Source organism: Pipra filicauda, unplaced genomic scaffold (assembly GCF_003945595.2).
Source record: "Pipra filicauda isolate LSUMZ 115617 unplaced genomic scaffold, ASM394559v2 scaffold87_size3191425_pilon, whole genome shotgun sequence".
In the NCBI taxonomy this organism is placed as follows: domain Eukaryota; kingdom Metazoa; phylum Chordata; class Aves; order Passeriformes; family Pipridae; genus Pipra; species Pipra filicauda.
The window spans coordinates 178582-197693 of NW_024105064.1; the positions used below are offsets into that span (position 1 = coordinate 178582).

The 19112-nt window shown below is 43.1% G+C and overlaps 1 protein-coding gene across 3 annotated transcripts in view; it reads right to left on the reverse strand.

The window, feature by feature from the left end:
* Positions 1–19112, reverse strand: part of UBE4B (ubiquitination factor E4B) — a 38869-nt gene that overhangs the window by 8391 nt on the left and 11366 nt on the right. For 2 of the 3 annotated variants that reach the window (XR_005567088.1, XM_027730924.2), the window contains exons 5-18: positions 17308–17452; positions 16478–16706; positions 11194–11335; positions 10615–10715; positions 9421–9535; positions 7853–7936; positions 6234–6290; positions 5767–5883; positions 5558–5656; positions 4973–5086; positions 3814–4012; positions 3446–3584; positions 1169–1268; positions 329–456 (exon numbers count right to left, since the gene is read on the reverse strand). Coding sequence is in view for 2 of the 3 variants with exons in the window: in XM_027730924.2 (XP_027586725.1) it covers positions 329–456; positions 1169–1268; positions 3446–3584; positions 3814–4012; positions 4973–5086; positions 5558–5656; positions 5767–5883; positions 6234–6290; positions 7853–7936; positions 9421–9535; positions 10615–10715; positions 11194–11335; positions 16478–16706; positions 17308–17452 (1769 nt within the window). In the remaining variant the exon portion in view is untranslated. Of the gene's footprint in view, positions 1–328; positions 457–1168; positions 1269–3445; positions 3585–3813; positions 4013–4972; positions 5087–5557; positions 5657–5766; positions 5884–6233; positions 6291–7852; positions 7937–9420; positions 9536–10614; positions 10716–11193; positions 11336–14623; positions 14738–15599; positions 16011–16477; positions 16707–17307; positions 17453–19112 lie in introns of all 3 variants that reach the window. The other variant, XM_027730922.2, reaches the window with a different exon arrangement.

Below are 19112 nucleotides of genomic sequence, written 5' to 3' on the forward strand. Positions count from 1 at the left end.
GGTTAAGCAGAAAGTGCCCCGTGGTGTCCTATGGAATTGTCCTATGGGAACGCTTTATAGTAGTTCCAAAACTGACTTCTTAAAATTCCATGTCAGTGCTTCAAGGGTCCCAAAATACCTGAGGGTGCTCCCCCAAACCCAGCTGAGCTTAAACTCTAATAAGATACTCTAATAAGAATGTATGTCACTGACATAAATAAAATAACAACCAAATAACAGTGGAGATGCTGTAAATAAAAATCGTTCTACAACTGCTACATTCAGTGAGCAATCAAACATGGGCTGGAATATCTTTGATACAATTTATACAGGTAATCCCAACACTCACTTGGGGTAGGCAGGGTCTAGAATGCGAAGCATCAGCTGGATCACCATGCCATAGAAATTCAGGCATCTCCTGAGAAAGTTTTCATCCAGCAAACCGGCGTCTGCACAGGCCTTGCACCTCACCAGTTTCTGCAGAACAGGCACACAAAAACTCATCCAGGGCAAGACAACATCAAGGAAGGTCGAACCTCTCCCAGCTAATCAATAAATGTGTGCATCACGACAATTCCCCAGGGGTTTTGTTCTCCCAGCACACTCAGAGCAGGGGACACAGGCCCCAGCACAGCGAGTCAGTCACAGGTGACTCAGAGCTGCAGGGGCAGAGGTGCCTTTTCCAAGCTTTATGGCAACAATGAAAGAAGTAACAAAGGTATCAAAGCGGGAAAATGTGCAATTAAAGTCATTTCGGTGCTACAGCTCAGGAAATTTGTGCCAATTGGTGCTAGGAAGACCTGAGCAATACAAACCTCCAGAAAAGGGCACCCCAGCTTACTCATCTGTGCAGGAACCCTGAGATTGGGGACTCGAGAGTTCCTGCTTGGGCATGGACTGTGCACACACAGCTGCCTCTGAACAAAGCACAGTCCCTTTGCTCTCTCTCCAATAAAAAACATCCAATTTTCTTCTTTCTGAAGAACACTAAGTGAATCTTGGTGTTACTTTGAACCTTAAAGTCACCACTGATGTTATATTGTGTCACCTCCTGCAGCTCTCAGGTGGGTCATGGGTTCAAACCCAACCACTGTCAAGCCTCATCAGCGAGAAGTTGCATTTAAACATTAAAGTCAACACACTGACAGGCTACAAAGGCATTTAGCCAGGAACAGAATCACTTACAGACCTTGAGCTGTGTCTTGCACCGTTTCAGCATCTCTCGATGCCTGGTGGCCAGAGGGGAATCCTTCCACTGACTTTCGTTGTTTTTCAAATCTTCCACAGTCCTGAAAGGCAGAGGCAGGTTATCACACAGAGGGGAAATGTGCTGCCATTACCAGGCATTTAACCTTCCTATCTGTATTTAAAAGAGCCCATCATTTCCATGGAAGTTACCCATCAGCATGACAAGAAAAAGAAACTGCTTTTGTAAATGCAGATTAAACATCTGCACAGCCTGCACTCACCACACACACAGGCTCCAACATCCACGCCTTTCAGGGACACCAAAGGGATGGAACACACAAGGGCTCTATCCTGCCTCACAAACTAATTTTACTATTAAAAAAAAAGGGGGAAAAATTGCCTTTTTTTGGTTTGGTTTTGGGGTTTTTTCCCCCCACTGAAGTCTGTGGTCATGCTAAAGGAAGGTTAAAATGGTGTCATGAAAATTAAACCTAAAATTTGCCATACCACAAGGAAGGATTGGTCCAGCTAATAATGAGATATTTGGAGATTTCATTCATGTTCTGGTATCAGAAAGGAAAAATGGAAAACAAAATCAGCTAAAGAAGGAAAAGGTGGCCAACAGCAGGTCTTGTTAGAAATGAGAAAGGTAAAAGTCTGCATCCTGTGTAACTTCCCACTTTCCAGTGTTACAAATGACTTTTTGGAGTTCTGTTCTACCCTTCTTATGCTCCACTCCTCAGAAAATTCAGGCTTGCAGAGGAGCACAGTATGTGAAAAATCTACAGTCTCCCTGGCAGTGTAAGGACCAGGAAATCAAGGAGGTTGACATTCCTCCCTTTTCTTACCCATCATCTCACTCTGCCCAACAGAAGAGAGAACTCAAATGTACATTACACACACCACTTACACTAAAAAAATCCTCCATATGCCTGTATCTGAGTCCTCTTTAGGAGGGGCAGCTGATCAGAACAAAGCTCATACACTGAACTGCATGAATACAGCCCCTTTTCATCCCTGCTCTAAACACAAATCCTCTTCCCCACCAATCTCTGGCTGAAGCAGACCAACATCCAGTGTAATTTCTTTATTAACAACACCTAAAGACGCTGCCCAGTGTTGCAATTGAGCAGTTGATGGAAAACACTGACCCCTGAGCTCCTGCTGCTGCTGCCAGGAGAGCCAAGAGCTCCTCACTCTGCACCCTTGGACAGGCAGAGCTGCATCAGCAACTCCTGGGCAGCAATTCTAAATAAGGAGAAAGCAGCAATTCCTTTTTCAAGCCAACATATGGCTGTTTTACAAGTAATCCACAGGCTGTTTATAGGAAAATACTCTTTCCTTTAAGATAAGCTGACTCTTCCCGCTCCGCTCTCTCTGCAGCTTCCCAGGTTCTTGGCCTGCATGTGCCTTAAAAATGAAATCACTTCAAATGCAGTCCAAAAATCCAGTAATGAACTCATGGCATGACTGCCAAGGAACATTTACCAAAATGCAATGAGTGCAATTCTAAACAATGGAAAATACTGATGATACAAAAATCTGTTCTAATTTTAACAGAGGATTCTTCGACGTTCAGCAACTACAAAAACCTGTTTGAATGGATGTCAAGAGAAATGGAAAACAGGAGTATCCTCATGCCCACATCATAATGTATATGTGAGTTATGACTTTTAAAACAGTAAACCTTATGCTGAATTACATGTGCACAAACAATATTAAGAGGTTGTTGCTGAAGGCTTCTCTCCCCTAAAGTATGATGAGTTCTCCCACCTCAGGAGCTGAGAGGAAAAAGGTAAATAATGTCTAGGACATTCAAAACAGCTCAGGCAGGACTAACAAAGTCTTGTTTCTGAAATCACATCACACGTGGAACTTTACATGCACTGCTCCAGCTGTCAGAGAGCCTGAGGCACGGATGACCTGCCAGCTACACCACAGATTACTTGTAATTAACAGTGTTAAGTATCAAAATGATCTGAAGAGAGTTATCTTTTAAAGAGAATGGTCTTCTCACCAGCCTGAGCTGCCTGGTGTAACCAACAGCCTCCACCTCACTATTATCTGAATTCCTGATTCAAGCCACAGTCCCTCAACACACCCAAAAATCCCCAAGGACCAAAAGCAGCAGCGTTAACAGATACTGAGGTGATCTGTACTCAGCAACAGTTCCACCCAAACTGTCCTTCTAATTCCATTTAGTTTCCTGGACTTGGTGGGCAGAGGACATTGGGGGCTGCCAGGACCCTCTGAGGCAGCAGAAAATCAAACACCCAACCTGTTGAGCTCCCTGATGGCTCGCAGCCTCCGGATGTACCGACGGCAGCTGGGCAGGATGGACAGGTGGTGGGCGTGCAGGGTGAGGAAGAAACATTCCGTTGGGAATTTCGGCTCAGAAAATGGAGACGGATCCCTGTCTAGAAAAACAAACACACAAAAAAGCAGCAGAGGTGAATAAATTAAAAAAATGAACTGCCTCATCTAGGGGTGAGACCTTGAACTCAGCTTTCTTCAGAACAAGGGAGAGCAGACAGCACCAAGAAAAGGGATTTAGGAATAGGGGAGTTATTTGCTGGGATCAAATACTTCCATGTACCTCCACGGCAGAACCAGAAGGCACAGTAAATGCTTAATAAGAGTACTAACAAAGTTCAGCAAGCCAGGCTGCAACATCCTCCATTGTTGCTTTCACTCTTGTCTCATCCGTGGGGAGCTCGATCCGACACCTGGGGTGGAATATGTACATGGGATCAACCGTTTCCAGCTTTATCTTCGTACTCAGTTGCTGCAGTACCCAGAGGAAGTTGAGCATGAAGCCATCTGTGGACACCAAACGATCGTCTGTCTGTGGGGTGAGAAAGCAAAGGGCTGAGGACAAGCTGAGAAGCACAAGGGTTCAGTTCCAACAGCCCCCAACATCACTGAGCTGTGCCAGTTCAAGAGAAGGGAGGAATGAAGAAGGTGGCTCTGCCAGGAGACTTCTGTGGCAATGGGCAATCAGCTACTGACTTACAGATCTTCCTTCTCTATGGTTCAATAATCACCCTCCAGAACATCAAACAAACGTATCAAAAGAAGCAGAAAATTATCTAAGAAATTAAAAGGGGCTCTTTGGAGAATGGTTGGCCCACAGGTACAGAGAGCAACAGAAGAGCTTCAAATAGTTGCTGAGCATCAGTTCATCAATTTTATCTTAAGTGTAGTTTCTGTTACTCCTTCACTGGAATTTCACAGAAATACTTCTAGTAATGGTTCCAAATGTTCACTTTTGAAAAGGAGACATGAAGACAACAATGAACAGCTTCAGCTGTTCAAGACTCACACGCAGATTTTATCACAGGAAATGAGTGCAATGCATTAATTAAACAATGGCAAAATCCCATCCCTGGTGTTTCACTGGAGCCAGGTCAGTTCAGCCCTGCCCTGCTCCTTCTGCAGACACCCCATTCCAAGCCCAGCACCTCCCCAGCTGGGAAAGCTGCTTGTCAAACACAGTCAATTGGGATGAAGCCCTCAGAGATGGGGCAGGGGGATTACAAAGTTTTGAACACCTAATAGAGAACCTCTGCTGATGAAGTGACATCTCAGCCCTAAGAGAGGAGATAAACTGATAAAACAGATTGATTTAAGAAATGAAAGATGCATTGCAAGGGACAAAGACTGAGGACAGGGCTTCTTGCCTGTGGTAGCAGGCACTCAAATTCTTTTGTCCTCCATTCTAGACCACCAAGGCATGAGCCATCCAGAGCTATTTGTGGATGGATGAGGCCAATGAATCACAGGAAGAGCATTTCCTTTTATTTACCTGCATTTGGGCCTTTTTCATGTTGGCATTGACAACAGCTGCCATGTAACCCAGAGCTGCCTCCCGGGTCTCCCCGTTCAGTAGGATACTGTGCAGGATCTTGAACAGCTCTTGCTGGAATTTCAAACAAACATCCTTGTCAGGTTGCACACACTTCCCAACATCACAGTCCTGCCTTCTGTTTGCCTCTATTTTCACGTTCTTCAAATTCCACAAAACTCACTAAAACTTCTGTTATGGTCGCTGTTACTGTCAACTTTCTGTGCATGTGTTAGTTCTGACATTAGTTACACAAAAAAATGCAAATACAAGATTAGTGTAGTGACACAAAACTAACACAGTGTTTATTTACTCATCCTTTCACATGAACTGTAGCCCATGACTAACTGATCTGATATTTTCTGAATTGGCTTACAGCCCTAGAGAAATATTTGTAGCACTGTATTTTTTTCCCCAATTCAGCCACGTCCCAAAACATGTGCAGCTTAACACAGAAGCTCATTTTTTTAGATTATATTCCTCATCTATGCCAAGACCAAAACCCCCACATATTATGCATTTCTTTAAAGAAATGAGCACACTTACCCTTGCTAATTCCAGGTAATGTTGCAGAGACTGGCTGACGACCCGGGTGTTTTCAAGAGTAATGGCAGGCCCTGAGAAGTACTTTTCAACTACTTTGTTCTGAAAGGAAATATTGGCAAATGTATCAAATGTATTGGGGATGTAAAAAAAACCCTTAACAACAAAAAAACCCCACCATGCTACTACGAACATCCTCCAGTGACACTTACATCATCTTCAGCAAAGACAGAGAGACTGAAGAAGGCTCCAAGGTAGGAAAGTCTTTGCAGTTCTCTTCCTGCACCTGTGCTTAAAGATTTAGGCAACCACAAGGGCAAAGAGACAACCTAAAAATAGGAGAAACAGCAAGTTCTTCAACGCTGCCGTGTCAGCCCTCCTGCTTTGTCACCTTCCCGTGTCTGCCACACGCCCCCGGCCCTTCCCCGCTCAGTCACGCTGAGGGCTACATGGAAACATCTCCTCAGCCTTCCAGCTACCCAGCAACTCCTGTTTGTCCCAGTTTTCCTGACGTCTCAGGGGAAAGGATTCCCTTTACCAGCTTAATTTAAGCCATTGTTTCGCATGAGATGCTCCAGTAGCCCTTGCTTGGAGTTCTGGAGAACATTATCAGTGTGGATTGTACAACACCACCACCACTACATTCAGTGATGTGGTTCTTTTAACTGGATCCACTTACCAAACTGCACATAGGGTGTGTTTTCCCAAACTTGATTTCACAAAGTTCACATAGTGCCTACAAAGAAATCCCAGTAAAAAATCACTTTTGTGAGTAATTCCTAAGCAACCTGTCTGCAAAAAACAAGCTTAACGTGGCAAACTGCTGCAAGAGCCCAGCCTTTCTCTCCTGATCAGTGGGAAAACCTCACTCTTGTGGTGAAGGGAGGGAGAGCACACCCTGCTCCCATTTTAGCTTTTACATCTGCTCCAAGTTGTCTCAAAAAGGCCAACGTGTCTCCCAGAACAACAAATTATTGCGCTTATTTCAAAAATTAGCTGTGCAAATTGTTGTTTGCTCAGAACATGACAATGCCTGTGCCGGACTCCTGAGCCACCACATTAAACTCAGCAACAATAATAAATAGAGCAATTGTTCTCTCCATACACCAAGGCCTTTGTCTTCTGAATCAGAGTGGAAAAATGTCAAATGAACACAGAACCCAGGAACAAAGAACCCTATCCAAGATCTCTAACTCACTTTCAACTGCAGCACAGAAAGAAGAAAGCAGTTGTAACAGAGAATTCTGGAAACACAAAAATGCTGTTGGCCTTCCCACTTCTCCTGTATTATGTGTTCTCATTCTTCAATTATACTACAGCTACCAACTGCTATTCCATCCTCCTGTTGCAAACTGGGCCAGCCAGAGATAATGAAAACACAGACTCATTTTTGAGTAGTCCTCCCTTGTAGCCAACAGCCAAGCTTGCAGCAGTTCACATTTTAAACTGGGGGAATAACAGCAGAGCAGAAAAACACAGAGCCACAAAAAAATTACTGGTTTTTTGCCAAAGAACCAGAGTTACCTTATCAATTTTGATTTGCAGCCCCCCAGTCCAGCTGATTTGCTGAAGGGGGCAAGTTAAAGCTGAGGTGTAACAGCCTTTTTTGGCACCACACACACACAAGATCCTAAAATGTGAAGGTGTTAGTTGACAGTGCTCAATTTCCCAGGAATCCAGACTGCTCCGTGGTGGCCAAACACACTTTGCAAAGAGTGGTTTGGTTTGGCAATAAAAGCAGCAGGAGGGGAGCAGATCTAGGACTGAGAATGCACTTAAAAAAAACTAAAAATAACCCCCTCAGCTTTTCAGCCAGGGAATACTATGATGTTTTCCTCAGTAAGTAGTCCCCAGTTCAAATATTTTGGGTTTCATGCAACAGATCTGAGTTTCCCACAGACAAAAGTGAGTCCAACATACACTGGTATGGACAGTGGCTGTTATTCCCCAGACCTAAATTGAGAGGAGCTTACCAGGATTTTATAACCATCCACAGTATTATAGCCATGCATGATGAAATTCATACATTTGATTAATCTTATATCAAGCAATATACACAAACATTTGAGTAGACCCCTATACAAAGTGTTCATTAAGCTTAAGCCATTATTGGCCTCACACTCTACTAGATTTTTAATGTTCTTTTACACATCTCATACCACATTAAGCTTCCTACAGAGTTTAACAGCAATCCACCAACCAAAAAAAGCCCCCAGAATGTTGAAGTCCATTATCTTGTATAGAATCTGCATGTCATCAGTGATCATAAAGAAACTTCTAGCAATGGACAGTCCTTACCATAAGGGGATATTTAAAATTGTCACTATCAAGGGAGCACTCTTTGGAAGCTACAGCCAGGCCTTGTAAGATGGGAATAAAGATCTGTAAAAACACAAGTAGATTAACTTTATTCAAGATACAGGAACCAATCAAATTACTCTATTGCTGAAGTGCCTGTTCGTTCTCCAAATACTGCAAGTTACACAAAAGCAAAACCAAGATATCTTCTTTAAATTTCCTTCAACCCTTAAATAATCAGTTAAGCCTGAAGGCTTAAGAGATTATTCAAAGGTAAAGAGCAACTTGTTTGCTGTAGTGGATGTGCTCAGGTGTTGTGCCCTCAAGTTCTCTGCAGGCATGTGTGTTAGACACGAAGCAGAGCCCGAGTTCTGCCCAGGTGCCCAACACCCTGACTGCCCAAGTGGGTAACACTGCCCTGCCTGGACACTTGGGGTAATAACACAGCTCTGATTTTGCAGGATGTGTAAGTTGGGAAGGATAATAAGCAGCAGTCAAGGGTTGTTAGGAAAGAGGAAGTGACTTGACAGGAACTTATTAATCAGAAGTAATTATAGCCATTTAGTGATTCCCAATCACACAGCTCTGACAACTACACCCTCACAACATAAACCAACAGGAATTCTCCAACAGTAACAAGAGATCCCACTGAATTCTGAATTTAAAGTGTATTGTGTTGCTTCTATGAAGAGACAAAGAAAATATTAAATCATATTAGGGAAAAGGACTATAGAGGTGGCCATGTGCTTCAGCCAGAGGGAGGGTTCTCCTCTCCAGGGCAGGTGACCTTTAACACTTTTATAACCACTTTCTGACAGTCTTAAATGTACTTGCAACTGCATGAAGGTCTACTAAAAGGAGTTCAGACAGAAATATAAATTATTAACAGGTACTTGCACTACATATAAAAGTTATCTCATGTCATTCTTTTCAAAACTGGAAGGATCAAATGCCATTCCAAAGGCCCCTTTACAGCCAAGTCCCACAATATTACAGTGCTAATTAGAGACAATCTTACTGATCTGCTCTACAGTACATGGGCTAGAGGTTTGATAGTTTTGTGTCTTATCATCACCTCAGTGAACTGCTCTGACACACCAAATAAACCATTTTCAGTCATTTCCTCTGCAAAATATGAATTACTGGACTGGGACTTGTAAAGTGCTGTTAACACCTTAGATGCAAAATATTAAAGATGCAAAGAGGGCTAAAGATTGCAAAATGGAAAACACAATAAATCTTCCTGAGTAGGACTCCAGCAGATTGCTTACATGTACATTTTTTTAGGGATTTTGTACTAAAGGATGAAACCCAGGATCAATCTTGCAATATATACCTGCATATTCCACTTCAGCATCAGTGTGTGCTGCTTATTAACAAATGCACTTTTCATAATTAGAACTAGCAAATAATGGAAGTCAGCCTTTTTCACAAAAGGAACAAAACCAGATTCCAACTGTTTGGGAGGCTGACAGCCCCTGAGCCGCAGGATAAACCTCTGGAAATCTTGGATACAGCAACTAATAGAATCACGTGCTATAGCTATTTATCTTTGACCTGTGCCTTACCTGTTTGAACACCTCTTCATCCTGATAAGTTGTCCTCACCAGTTCTTGGATGAAGCCAAATGGGAGATTCCTACACAGCATATATGGTACCAGCAAAGACTGCTGCTGCAATGACCTTTATTTGCATTAAAAAAAAAAATAAATCCAAAACTACGATTACTTGCAGTAGTATTTGCAGAAATGTCAGAGCAATTGCACATAAGGATGTGTCTGAGAGCACATTATCAATGTGTAGATACACTTATTCCTTCCTAATCTTATCTGCCTGGGGAAAGTTCCTCTAAAATAGGTGCTGCTGCCAACCCCACACTGCAGTTAATGAGGCTGGAAGAAAACAGCAGCTTCTGTGGACTAACTAGTTGCCCCTTCTACCCCTCTCTGATGAAAAAAACACTTTATTAGGCTCAACTAGTGAAGGAACAACATTTTTTCCAGTTTAAAGAAAAAAATTAGTCTTTCCTGAATTAATGCAGTCATTACTTTTAACTGCTCCCTAGGATTTTTAAAAAGTATCTTTTTTTCCCTTATTACATATATAAAACTTATCCTAATGCCAACATTGGGTCATGTGAAGACAAAACTAATCTCGAAGCACAGGGAATAACTGGTGCACCTTTGAAGATCAGAGAAGTCTTCTCTGGGGACACAAATATAAAATCATGCAGATTTTAGTACAAGTCACGTCTTTTTAGTGTTCCAAGTAGCCCAGCTGCTGGTTAAACAACTGCACTTGGAATCTCAGAGTGGACATTTAGTGCAGAAAGCCCATAGACAGCTTTACATTCCCCAACCTGCTGTGGTAACTCTGAAGCAAACAAGTGCTGTGTCCCTTCAGCAGGTTTTCCTACACATTTTAAGATTGTTGGTCAGGTGCAGCTCTACTGGGTACTGCCTTCCACAGGAGGAGTGCCCCAGCAATCTGTCAGTAAAACAGTTTAAGCATAAGGCAAGGCAAAAACCAGCTTAGGTAACTGGTTTAAACCCCTTCAAACTGTTCTCATCAACCTGGAGGATTTTACCCAAACACAAACAGGAAATATTCTCCTTTCCACCATCAGTGAAGCAACAAAGGATTCCTCTGGCACGTAAATATCCTGCTCTAAAAACTGACTTAAGTGTTCTTATCTAGTCCTCAGAAGAAAGAAAGGATCCTGGAACAGTCCAACCTCCCTGATGAACCCCAGCTTTATTTACCTTGGTTGTGTTAAGGATCCCTGGAGCACCAAAGCAGCGTGAGAAATGCACTGGGATCGGATGTTGCTCAGTAACTGGCTGACTGTTGGCTGGCTACACATCTGATAAAAACAACTTGATCTTAATACAAACCAGAATTTGGATGCAGAACAGTACATTTCTTTATTTGTGCAGTATAACTAACGTGCAAACTAAGTTCAGCACTACTCCAGCTAAAAACCTGCCAGGTTATCTATAAGTAATGTTGGTTGGTTGTTTTTTCCCCCAGAAGTAAAAGCTTAGAGCAGAATACAGACCACTGACAGGGAGCTGGTCTCTCAAAAATATGTTTTACATGGCATAAACTTGGATAAAATGCAGTGGATCAAAAGGGGAAGGATCATTTCTAACACAGTGCTTATTTAAGATATAAAATATATATGTGATGCAAATATGATGAATTAACAAGAGTCAAAGGTACCTAATAAATTCTATAGATCTGTTTCTACAAAGCCATCAGGAAGGAACTCTCATTCCCACCAGTGAGTAAGAGGAGTGTCTGGGACAGCACTGATACAACTTCACTCATCAGAAACGTACCTTTGGTGCTTTTCTCTCCTCTATTCCAACTCTGTCAAAACACTCAATGAGGTAGTTCAGCATCTCTGTCTCCTTACAGTTTTCAATGGTGAAGTGGTCACTGCAGGAATCGGAAACACTTGAGCTGCCAGAGCCTCCCATACTTTAAAACACACAAAAACCAGAAATGAGGCATTAGGGACAGTTCTTCACTTGTGCACAATCAAACAATTCACCAGCTCTTCCTCTGCCAGTGCTCTGAACACTCCATCCCATCACACACAGGGCTCAGCAGTTCAGGGAGCTCCTGTGAGCTGTGAAGGGCTCTCCAAGCACCAGCCTGGCCAACCCTGGAGGTTCAGAGCTGTACCATGACTGAGGAATCAACCACCTCATTAACTAAGGAGCTGAAGGACAGCAGCAAGGAGCGTGACTTTAATGGGAACCAGTGAATCTCTGAATTCTCTGAATCAGTGAATTCTCACCCGGCAACACCAAAAATGGACAGGCTTTGAGTTGTACCTGAACTGTTGGCACACTCAGGACACCCCAACACTTCCAGGCTGTGGTGCAGCCTCTGCACAGGCTCCACATTCAGCACTAAAAATGGCAGAAATGTCCAAATTCTGTTAACACCACCAAGCCATGGAAGGCAGGAGCCTCCCACTGCCAAGGACAGACCTGGGCTGACAGACAGGGCCACAGACACTTGATGTGCTCTGAGGAAGGAGAATAAATAAACCAGGAGGCAACACAGCCAACCCACTGCTCCCTTTAACACTCCCACATTCGAGATCATTTCAACTCAGATCATTTCAGTTCCCTCACAGTAAAATACACCATTTCATTAAGTAGCACAGCACTGGGCGGGGGGGGGAACCCACTGATATTGTAAACACAAAAACTAAACCCACAAAACCAACACCATCCTTGAGAGCAGAGAGAAAGGGAACACAAGTGAGAACAGCCCCACGACTCTCAATCTCAGACTTGTTATCTCTACAGAATTCTTCTCTACACACCAGCTTGGCAAAGCTAATTAAGAGCAAAACCCTCATTTTGCAGAAGAGAATTAAGACATGATGTAGTCACTTTATGTAAATGAAATTTTAAAAATAGCAATTACGTGGATGAGCTGCTGCAATTCTCCAAGAAAAGCCTGTGCACAGTCGGGGTGGATTTAAATGAAAACCAATTTATAAGCCCCAGATCTTAAACTGGAAAACATGAGTATTTGTTTCCGTAAATGCAGCTTTCTAAAAATCACGTTTAAACCCACAAACTCTCAGCACTGGAATCTCCTTTAAACTCTAAAATAATTTACATTTTTATCATCGAGCTGTACAAATCTGTTGTGCAAACTCCACAGTCCAACCAATAAATCAGGGAAAGGTTATTACTGCTCAGCATCTGGGAGCTCAGCATGTTAAGAAACACAACATTCTAATAGCAGCAATCTCTGTTTGCAGAGAGATGTTTTCAGTTATTCAATTAAAACTTACCCATGTCAAACATTGCTCTATTGAAATAGTGCTCAGTAACCACAAAATTATGCCCTTTTTTTCTACAATCTCTCTTTTAAACCTCTTGACTTCTCACATTCAGCTTAAAAAAGACTCTTTTAAGAAAGTAAATTTATATGAAAACCTACTAGTTCTACAGTTAGTAATTCTGTTAATGATTTCACTGCAGCAGCAACTCAAATTATTCCAACACAAAGCTCACACATCCTTCACACACATATTGAATGCCTTGGTGTGTCCAAAATGCAAGTTGTTGCATAATTGTACAGCCACTGTGTTTATAATTTAACTAACAACTTACTGCTGCCTGCAAAATGCCAGGACAGAATAAACAAATGAGAACCCCAGAAGCACAGCAGAAACCCTCTCCAAAGCTTGGCAACTCTGTCCAACATTTGGATTCAATCGCCAACGGGATAAATATTAAACAAAACAGAGGGGAAAGATAATCCTAAATTCCACATACAACAAACCCCTACACCCACGCTATCAGGTTCACTCTCCTGAAATCAGACTGGGATGGAAAAGAGGAGATGCTGCTTGGAAGGTGCTCCAGGTGCCAGTGACTGTAGCAGCAGTGTCCCAACACACCACAGCAACAGTCAGACAGAGAAACTGCCTCTGTGTGCAGGGGGAAATCTTTCACCCCAAGTGGTTTTGGGCATTCCTTGACACCCAAAGGCAGTTCCTAAAGTCTTGTTGGCTTCGTTTTGGAAGGCTCAAGCAATGAGAATTCCCCTGTGTTTTGCTGTAACTAAAATCCTTGCAGGGGACTGGGGGCCTTGGAGGAACCCTTTCCTCCCAGTTGTTCCACGTGTGTGTGGTCTGGAAAACTCCCACCTTGCTTCCCTTTCCCATCTGGAAGTGGCAACTGCCCCCCCTGGGCTTGAGGCCAGGCACAGACCCCTCAGAATCACCCTCAGGCATGACCTGGGGTCTGAATGCTCACAGATAATGTTCAACACTACCAAGACTACAGAAGTATCATTTTTCAGAAAAATCTTCCTGAAACACACGGGGTTTATATAAAATATTTATTCATTTCTCCAGGTTGGGTTGATCCAAAAGAATGGGACATTTCTTTGGGAAAATATTTCTGTATCAGCCAAGACACTGAAGGATTACTCTGCAATGGAATGTAGAACTAGAGAAGATCTGACCCTGCACTCATATTTTCTAAAGCTTTTCCCCCTTGGCATACCCAGTGTTCTGCAGGTTTTTGCATGGCATCTGCCCAGCTCCAAACCAGATCCCACCAGTATCAACTCTCATTTGGTTTTCACATACCTTGATGTCACACAAATGAAAGGGGTTTGCTACACAATTCACAAATGTCTGTTTTACAGTAAAATAGTCAGTTCTTCCCCCTCCTTTCTTGGCTGCCCCAGCTCCATCAGTCTCTGCTAAAACCTTGCCAAAGGACCAGTTGAAGCTTTCAGGTGTATTTTGTCACAGGCTAAAGGGGTGATCCTCAGCTGTCAAGCAGTAATGAATCTTCAAAGTCACACTGTTTGCATCAGCTGCTTATTTGTCACTGTATCTTTTCCCACATGTTAACCTCTGTCCTCATTTTCCAGGTTTTCACGGGAAAACACACACACCATGTACCAGCCACTGAAAATTACAGCCATGGGCGAATGCTGTTCCTTCTACTCACAGAGCCAGTGAGGAGCTGCACTCCAGCAGCATTGCAGAAACCATGCTCATTAAGCCTAGAAGACAGTATGATGAACATTTACCTTGGTCACCTCTTCAAAAAGAGCTGACTAACTGCACTCATTACACTTGTTTGTACACCATCCTAACGAGGCAGCCAAGTCACCTCCCTGCTTTAGTTCTCCACGTTACTTTGAGGATCACTCGACACTACACAGGCTGTTAGTTCCTAAACAACCAAACATGCAGGTTACATTCTCTTTCTCAGATACCTGGACCCAAACTGGACACAAGAAAAATCATCATCTTCATTGTCTTCATCACTACTGTCCTCAGACACATCAGAAACGGCAAGGAGGAGGAGGGAGAAAGGGTTGTCGTACAAACTACCACAACAAAAATGGAAAAGGCCATCAGATTCTTCTTAAGCCAGAAGGAAAAGTAAATGGTAGCTTTTAAGTCTGTCAAAAATCATCTTCTGTAAACATGCAGGCAATGGATAACTCCACGTTAGTAAAACCAAGACCATACTAACATGCTCTGTTACACTGCCACAAGTTATTGAGGTATCAAAAACACCACACATTTACAACCCAAAAATTGAAAAAGAATTTTTCAGACCCAATAAAAATTAAGGCTGAAGTGGAATGCTTAGACATGACTGAATAACGAGTATTACAATTCTAAGCTAGTGAACTTTAAAGCAATGATCTCAAAGCCTTGTGTGCTTGTTTCTCCCTCCTGCAGGGACAAGGGATTCCAGGAGCAGCCAACAGAGGAAATGCGGTGGTACTTGGCCTGGCACTCTGAAATAGGCTGATCTGTAATTTAAATCTGTGCACCAGGGAATTAAATCTAACCCAGTCCAGCAAGTAACAGCTTTCAACAAATTAACTAAAGCCCTACTGAGAAAACCTCCTCAGAGCAGGAGGTTTGTCTGGTTTACTATCCAGCAGCAGCAACTGAAAGGAAAGCTCATAGTTTAACTGGAATGGATGCACGAAGAGGAGGAAATGAAAACCATATTGCTCCTTTTGCAGTCATTCCATCAGCCCTCAGATGCTGGCAAAGCAGGTGTCACGTTTTGGCACAGACAGCCGGTTAGCGAGTCAAGGGATTAGAGCAAACCAAACACAGAAATCAGCTCAGGGTGAGTGGGGTGAGCTCAGCACAAACAGCAGCTCTTCCAAACTGCACGATGATGCCACACCCTGCACAGCACACACCAAGCACTGCTCTGTGCAATACCTAGGCGGGAACCTGCTCGGCAGGGAAGGACGCCTGCGCAGGGCACCGGGCGAAGCAGGAAACAAAGGTGGGCCCATGGCTGTGGGCCTCTGCCTGGAGGTGATGACTGGCATGGCTGGAGGGCTAGCAGCCATGGCTGGAGGGCTTGGAGAACTAGATGGGATGGAAATACTCAAGGAACGTGGGGTGGAAGAAGCGGAAAAGCCTCCAGGATGGGCCACGGTGTATGGCCGGTACCTCGGAGAAGGCGGCTGTGTCCAGGAAGGGCTTGTGGCTGTGAGGTGAGAGCTGACAGGAATGGGAGGCACAGCTGTGCTGGCAACTGAACTGGCTGGTGGGGTAAGAGATGAACCAGTCATTGGTACATAGCTTGTGAAATTGGTAGGAGGAGCTGGACTAGTCCCATAGAGACTAAACCAGTTACAGGGGAAAAAAAAAAAAAAAAAAAAAAAAAGCAATGATTTAGGATATGCAGAAAAAGAGTGAAAAAGATAAAATGAGCAAGAGAAGTCCTTGCCCTTCTCATGACTCTTCAGCAACATTTCTGCAGCTCACACACATTACTCCTTTCTACTGTTGTTGAATAAAACTACATCACAATCTATACACTTTTGAGAGTCACGGCCTTCGAGATGCAAGGTGGGGATACTCCTCAGCAGGAAACAGTTACATGGCTTGACTCTATCAAATACACTTCTAGCCGTGGCAGTGTAATCAAAAACGGTGAAATGGAGGGACATTCACACAAAAAAAGAGTGAAAAACTTTAAAAATCGATTCTATTTATCGTTCTTGGGACACTTCTAGGCCCCTCTCTCTCTTCTAGTCTAGCAACCAATATTCAAGTGAAACCAGCATTCAGTTATAATCAGAAGTCACCTGGATAAGGAACTGGAACCAAAGGAGCCCACATTACAGAACATGGGGCTGCTTCCTGGGTTGGAGCCCATGTTTAGGATGAGGCTTCTGTCGGGAGAGCGGGCGGCGGCAGCGATGGGCTGGGATGTAGCTGTCAGGCTGGCAAAGGGGTTCTCATCCCTTGCCTGGGTGGACATCATCAGCACTTCCATCAAAATCTGCCCAATCAAGTCCTTAAAATCTGAAAACACTGTTAAGAAGAAGAGAGTCAGTGTCCTCATCTCTGCCTTCAGCTACACATTAGTCAGAGATGTAAACATTAGCAGAGAATTCAAGGAAAAAGGACAGAGAGAGACTTCTGTGAATTAAGTGCTGCTTTTGGCAAAACCAACACACTGACACATCTATAATTATCACTCTGTCTGTATTAACCAGGTTCTGGAATTACAGCTACACAAAAATACAGCTTTTATGGAAAATACTGAAGATCAAAGATGACCTCATGCTGCTATTGTGGGTTATTGAAGTTGTGTTGTGTGTTCCACTCATATTTTCCCACCCTGCTGTTCAGCTGGGCAAGTTATGTCATAAAGAAAGGAAAAAAAAATAAATAAAAAAATGCATACACACCCCACACATAAAATAACCATTTTTAATTGGGTCATATTTATAGCTAACACAGAAAACATAGTTTGTTATATAAAATAATCATGACTCCTTGGCTTATCAAATTAACTGCCAGATGTCTGTTATGATGCAAGATAATTCATTGCAGCAAAGAGAGAAAAAGGTGAAAACAAAGAGATGGGAATGTGCCACTCCAGTGAAATAAGCCCTGCTCAGGTGCCCACCTTCCTTTGGGTTCTGCTTGAACTGGGCAGAGAGGGAGTTCAGGAAGATCACGTCCCTGTCTCGGTCCTTCCAGGACACTCTGAAGATCTTACAGACCAGCTGCAAAGCTTGTTCCTCAGACACCTCCGACCCAGACAGGGGTTCCTGGGGGGCAACAAGCCAAGAATCAACACCTTGCTTGCCACTGTATCAGTCAAGTCACAGTCGGGTACAGATCTCCTTTAAATGGCTTCAGCCCAACTCTTAATGGCAGATTTTGCATGTTTATGAAGGAATATTGATGCATTTGACAAAATTTGGAGAGAACAACCTGAAGAAACACGAGGGATGCAGAAAAGATGCAGCAGAAATACCCAAATCCAGCAGGGCTCCCAAAACACATTTGAAAACTATACACTAAGAAGGGAAATTTAACCCAGATACCTATGATGTCTGCCTTAAGGAATTAATTGGGGATTCAAATTTTCATTATCCACAGTTATTTTAAGAGTTTCTTGTAAAAATGAAAGCACAGGAAGAAGCAAACTTCCCCCAAGTCTTTCTCAACTTCAAATCTTGCCCAAGATAGAGACATCTTTCACTTGAATGAACTCAGGACAGGACTAAAGACTCAAGAATTTGCCTTGTTTCCCTTTCTTCCAAAAAAGAAAGGTGATGTAAACTGTGCTCAAAATAAAAAACTAGTTTCTTTAACGAGAATGGTCCCACACAGAGGGTACCAAAGGTTACAGGGGAGGGCTCTTGCAACCCTAAGGCAGCTCTGAGTGTGCACCTGAAAAAATGATGGACCACAAAGGAAGAACACTGAAGTGATTACCCCCATGATGTGAGGAGAGGTGGCTTTTAAACATTTGCAGAACACATGTGACAAGCCAGTCCCATCACTCTGCCCTGCCCTCCTCTCTGCTCCCCACACTGTAAAAGCAACATGATACACAAACTAGAAAATTCAGCTCCGTGGCATTTCAAAGGTTGGGCTTTGAGGCTATTTCCCTGAAGAGTTCTCCTGTGAGAGTTGTACATGTTTACTAGAGCTAAAAAAACCTTCTGATATTTGACTAATATTAGTGCAGCTTGCACTGCAATGCATCTTACTCCTTCAGAGAGCAACACTCTCTTCCTTTAGAAAAAAGAAGTCAGTGAGGAAGAAAAAAACACAGATTGGAGAAAACCAAGGTTGCCACTAAAAATCTCTCTTTTTTTCTTTTAAATTTGAGACCTCAGGATGGCTCCCCACCCCCCCAGTGGAAGGCTGTCCTTGATTCCAGGCTATTTATTGCCCAGCAAATAATGAAGCTGTCCCAGTGCCCGGCCTGCAGCTCAGGATGGCTGGGAAGGATCCTGTGGCAGGTTATTGCTCCGTGGCTTCAGGCCAGGCTTTTACCAACAGACCTTATTACTGACAGGGCAGGAATAAACAAAGACATCTAATGAGCACTGCAAGAATTGCTGGAGAAACTCCTCCCCACTAAAATCATGTCCCATTTCTTTATGGTTCTGTTTCACACGGGCCTTAAAATCAAATGACAAAGAGGACGATTCCAGGAGTGGATCAGAGTTTTACTTGCTTTCTTTTTCTACTTTAAAGGGTTCTACCAGCTCTCTAAACCTTGACAGCTAAATCTTCTTATGTATTTTCTTATAATATCTGAGGAAAACCTTATTACACAGCATTACTCCAGCACACATAACACTTGAAGCAGTACTTTTGTGAGCAGACCACCAAGTGCTACATAAATAAGATGCAACAATCTTCAAAGTCTCTTAAGAAATGGTTCTTCAGACCTACTGTGTATTAAAAAAA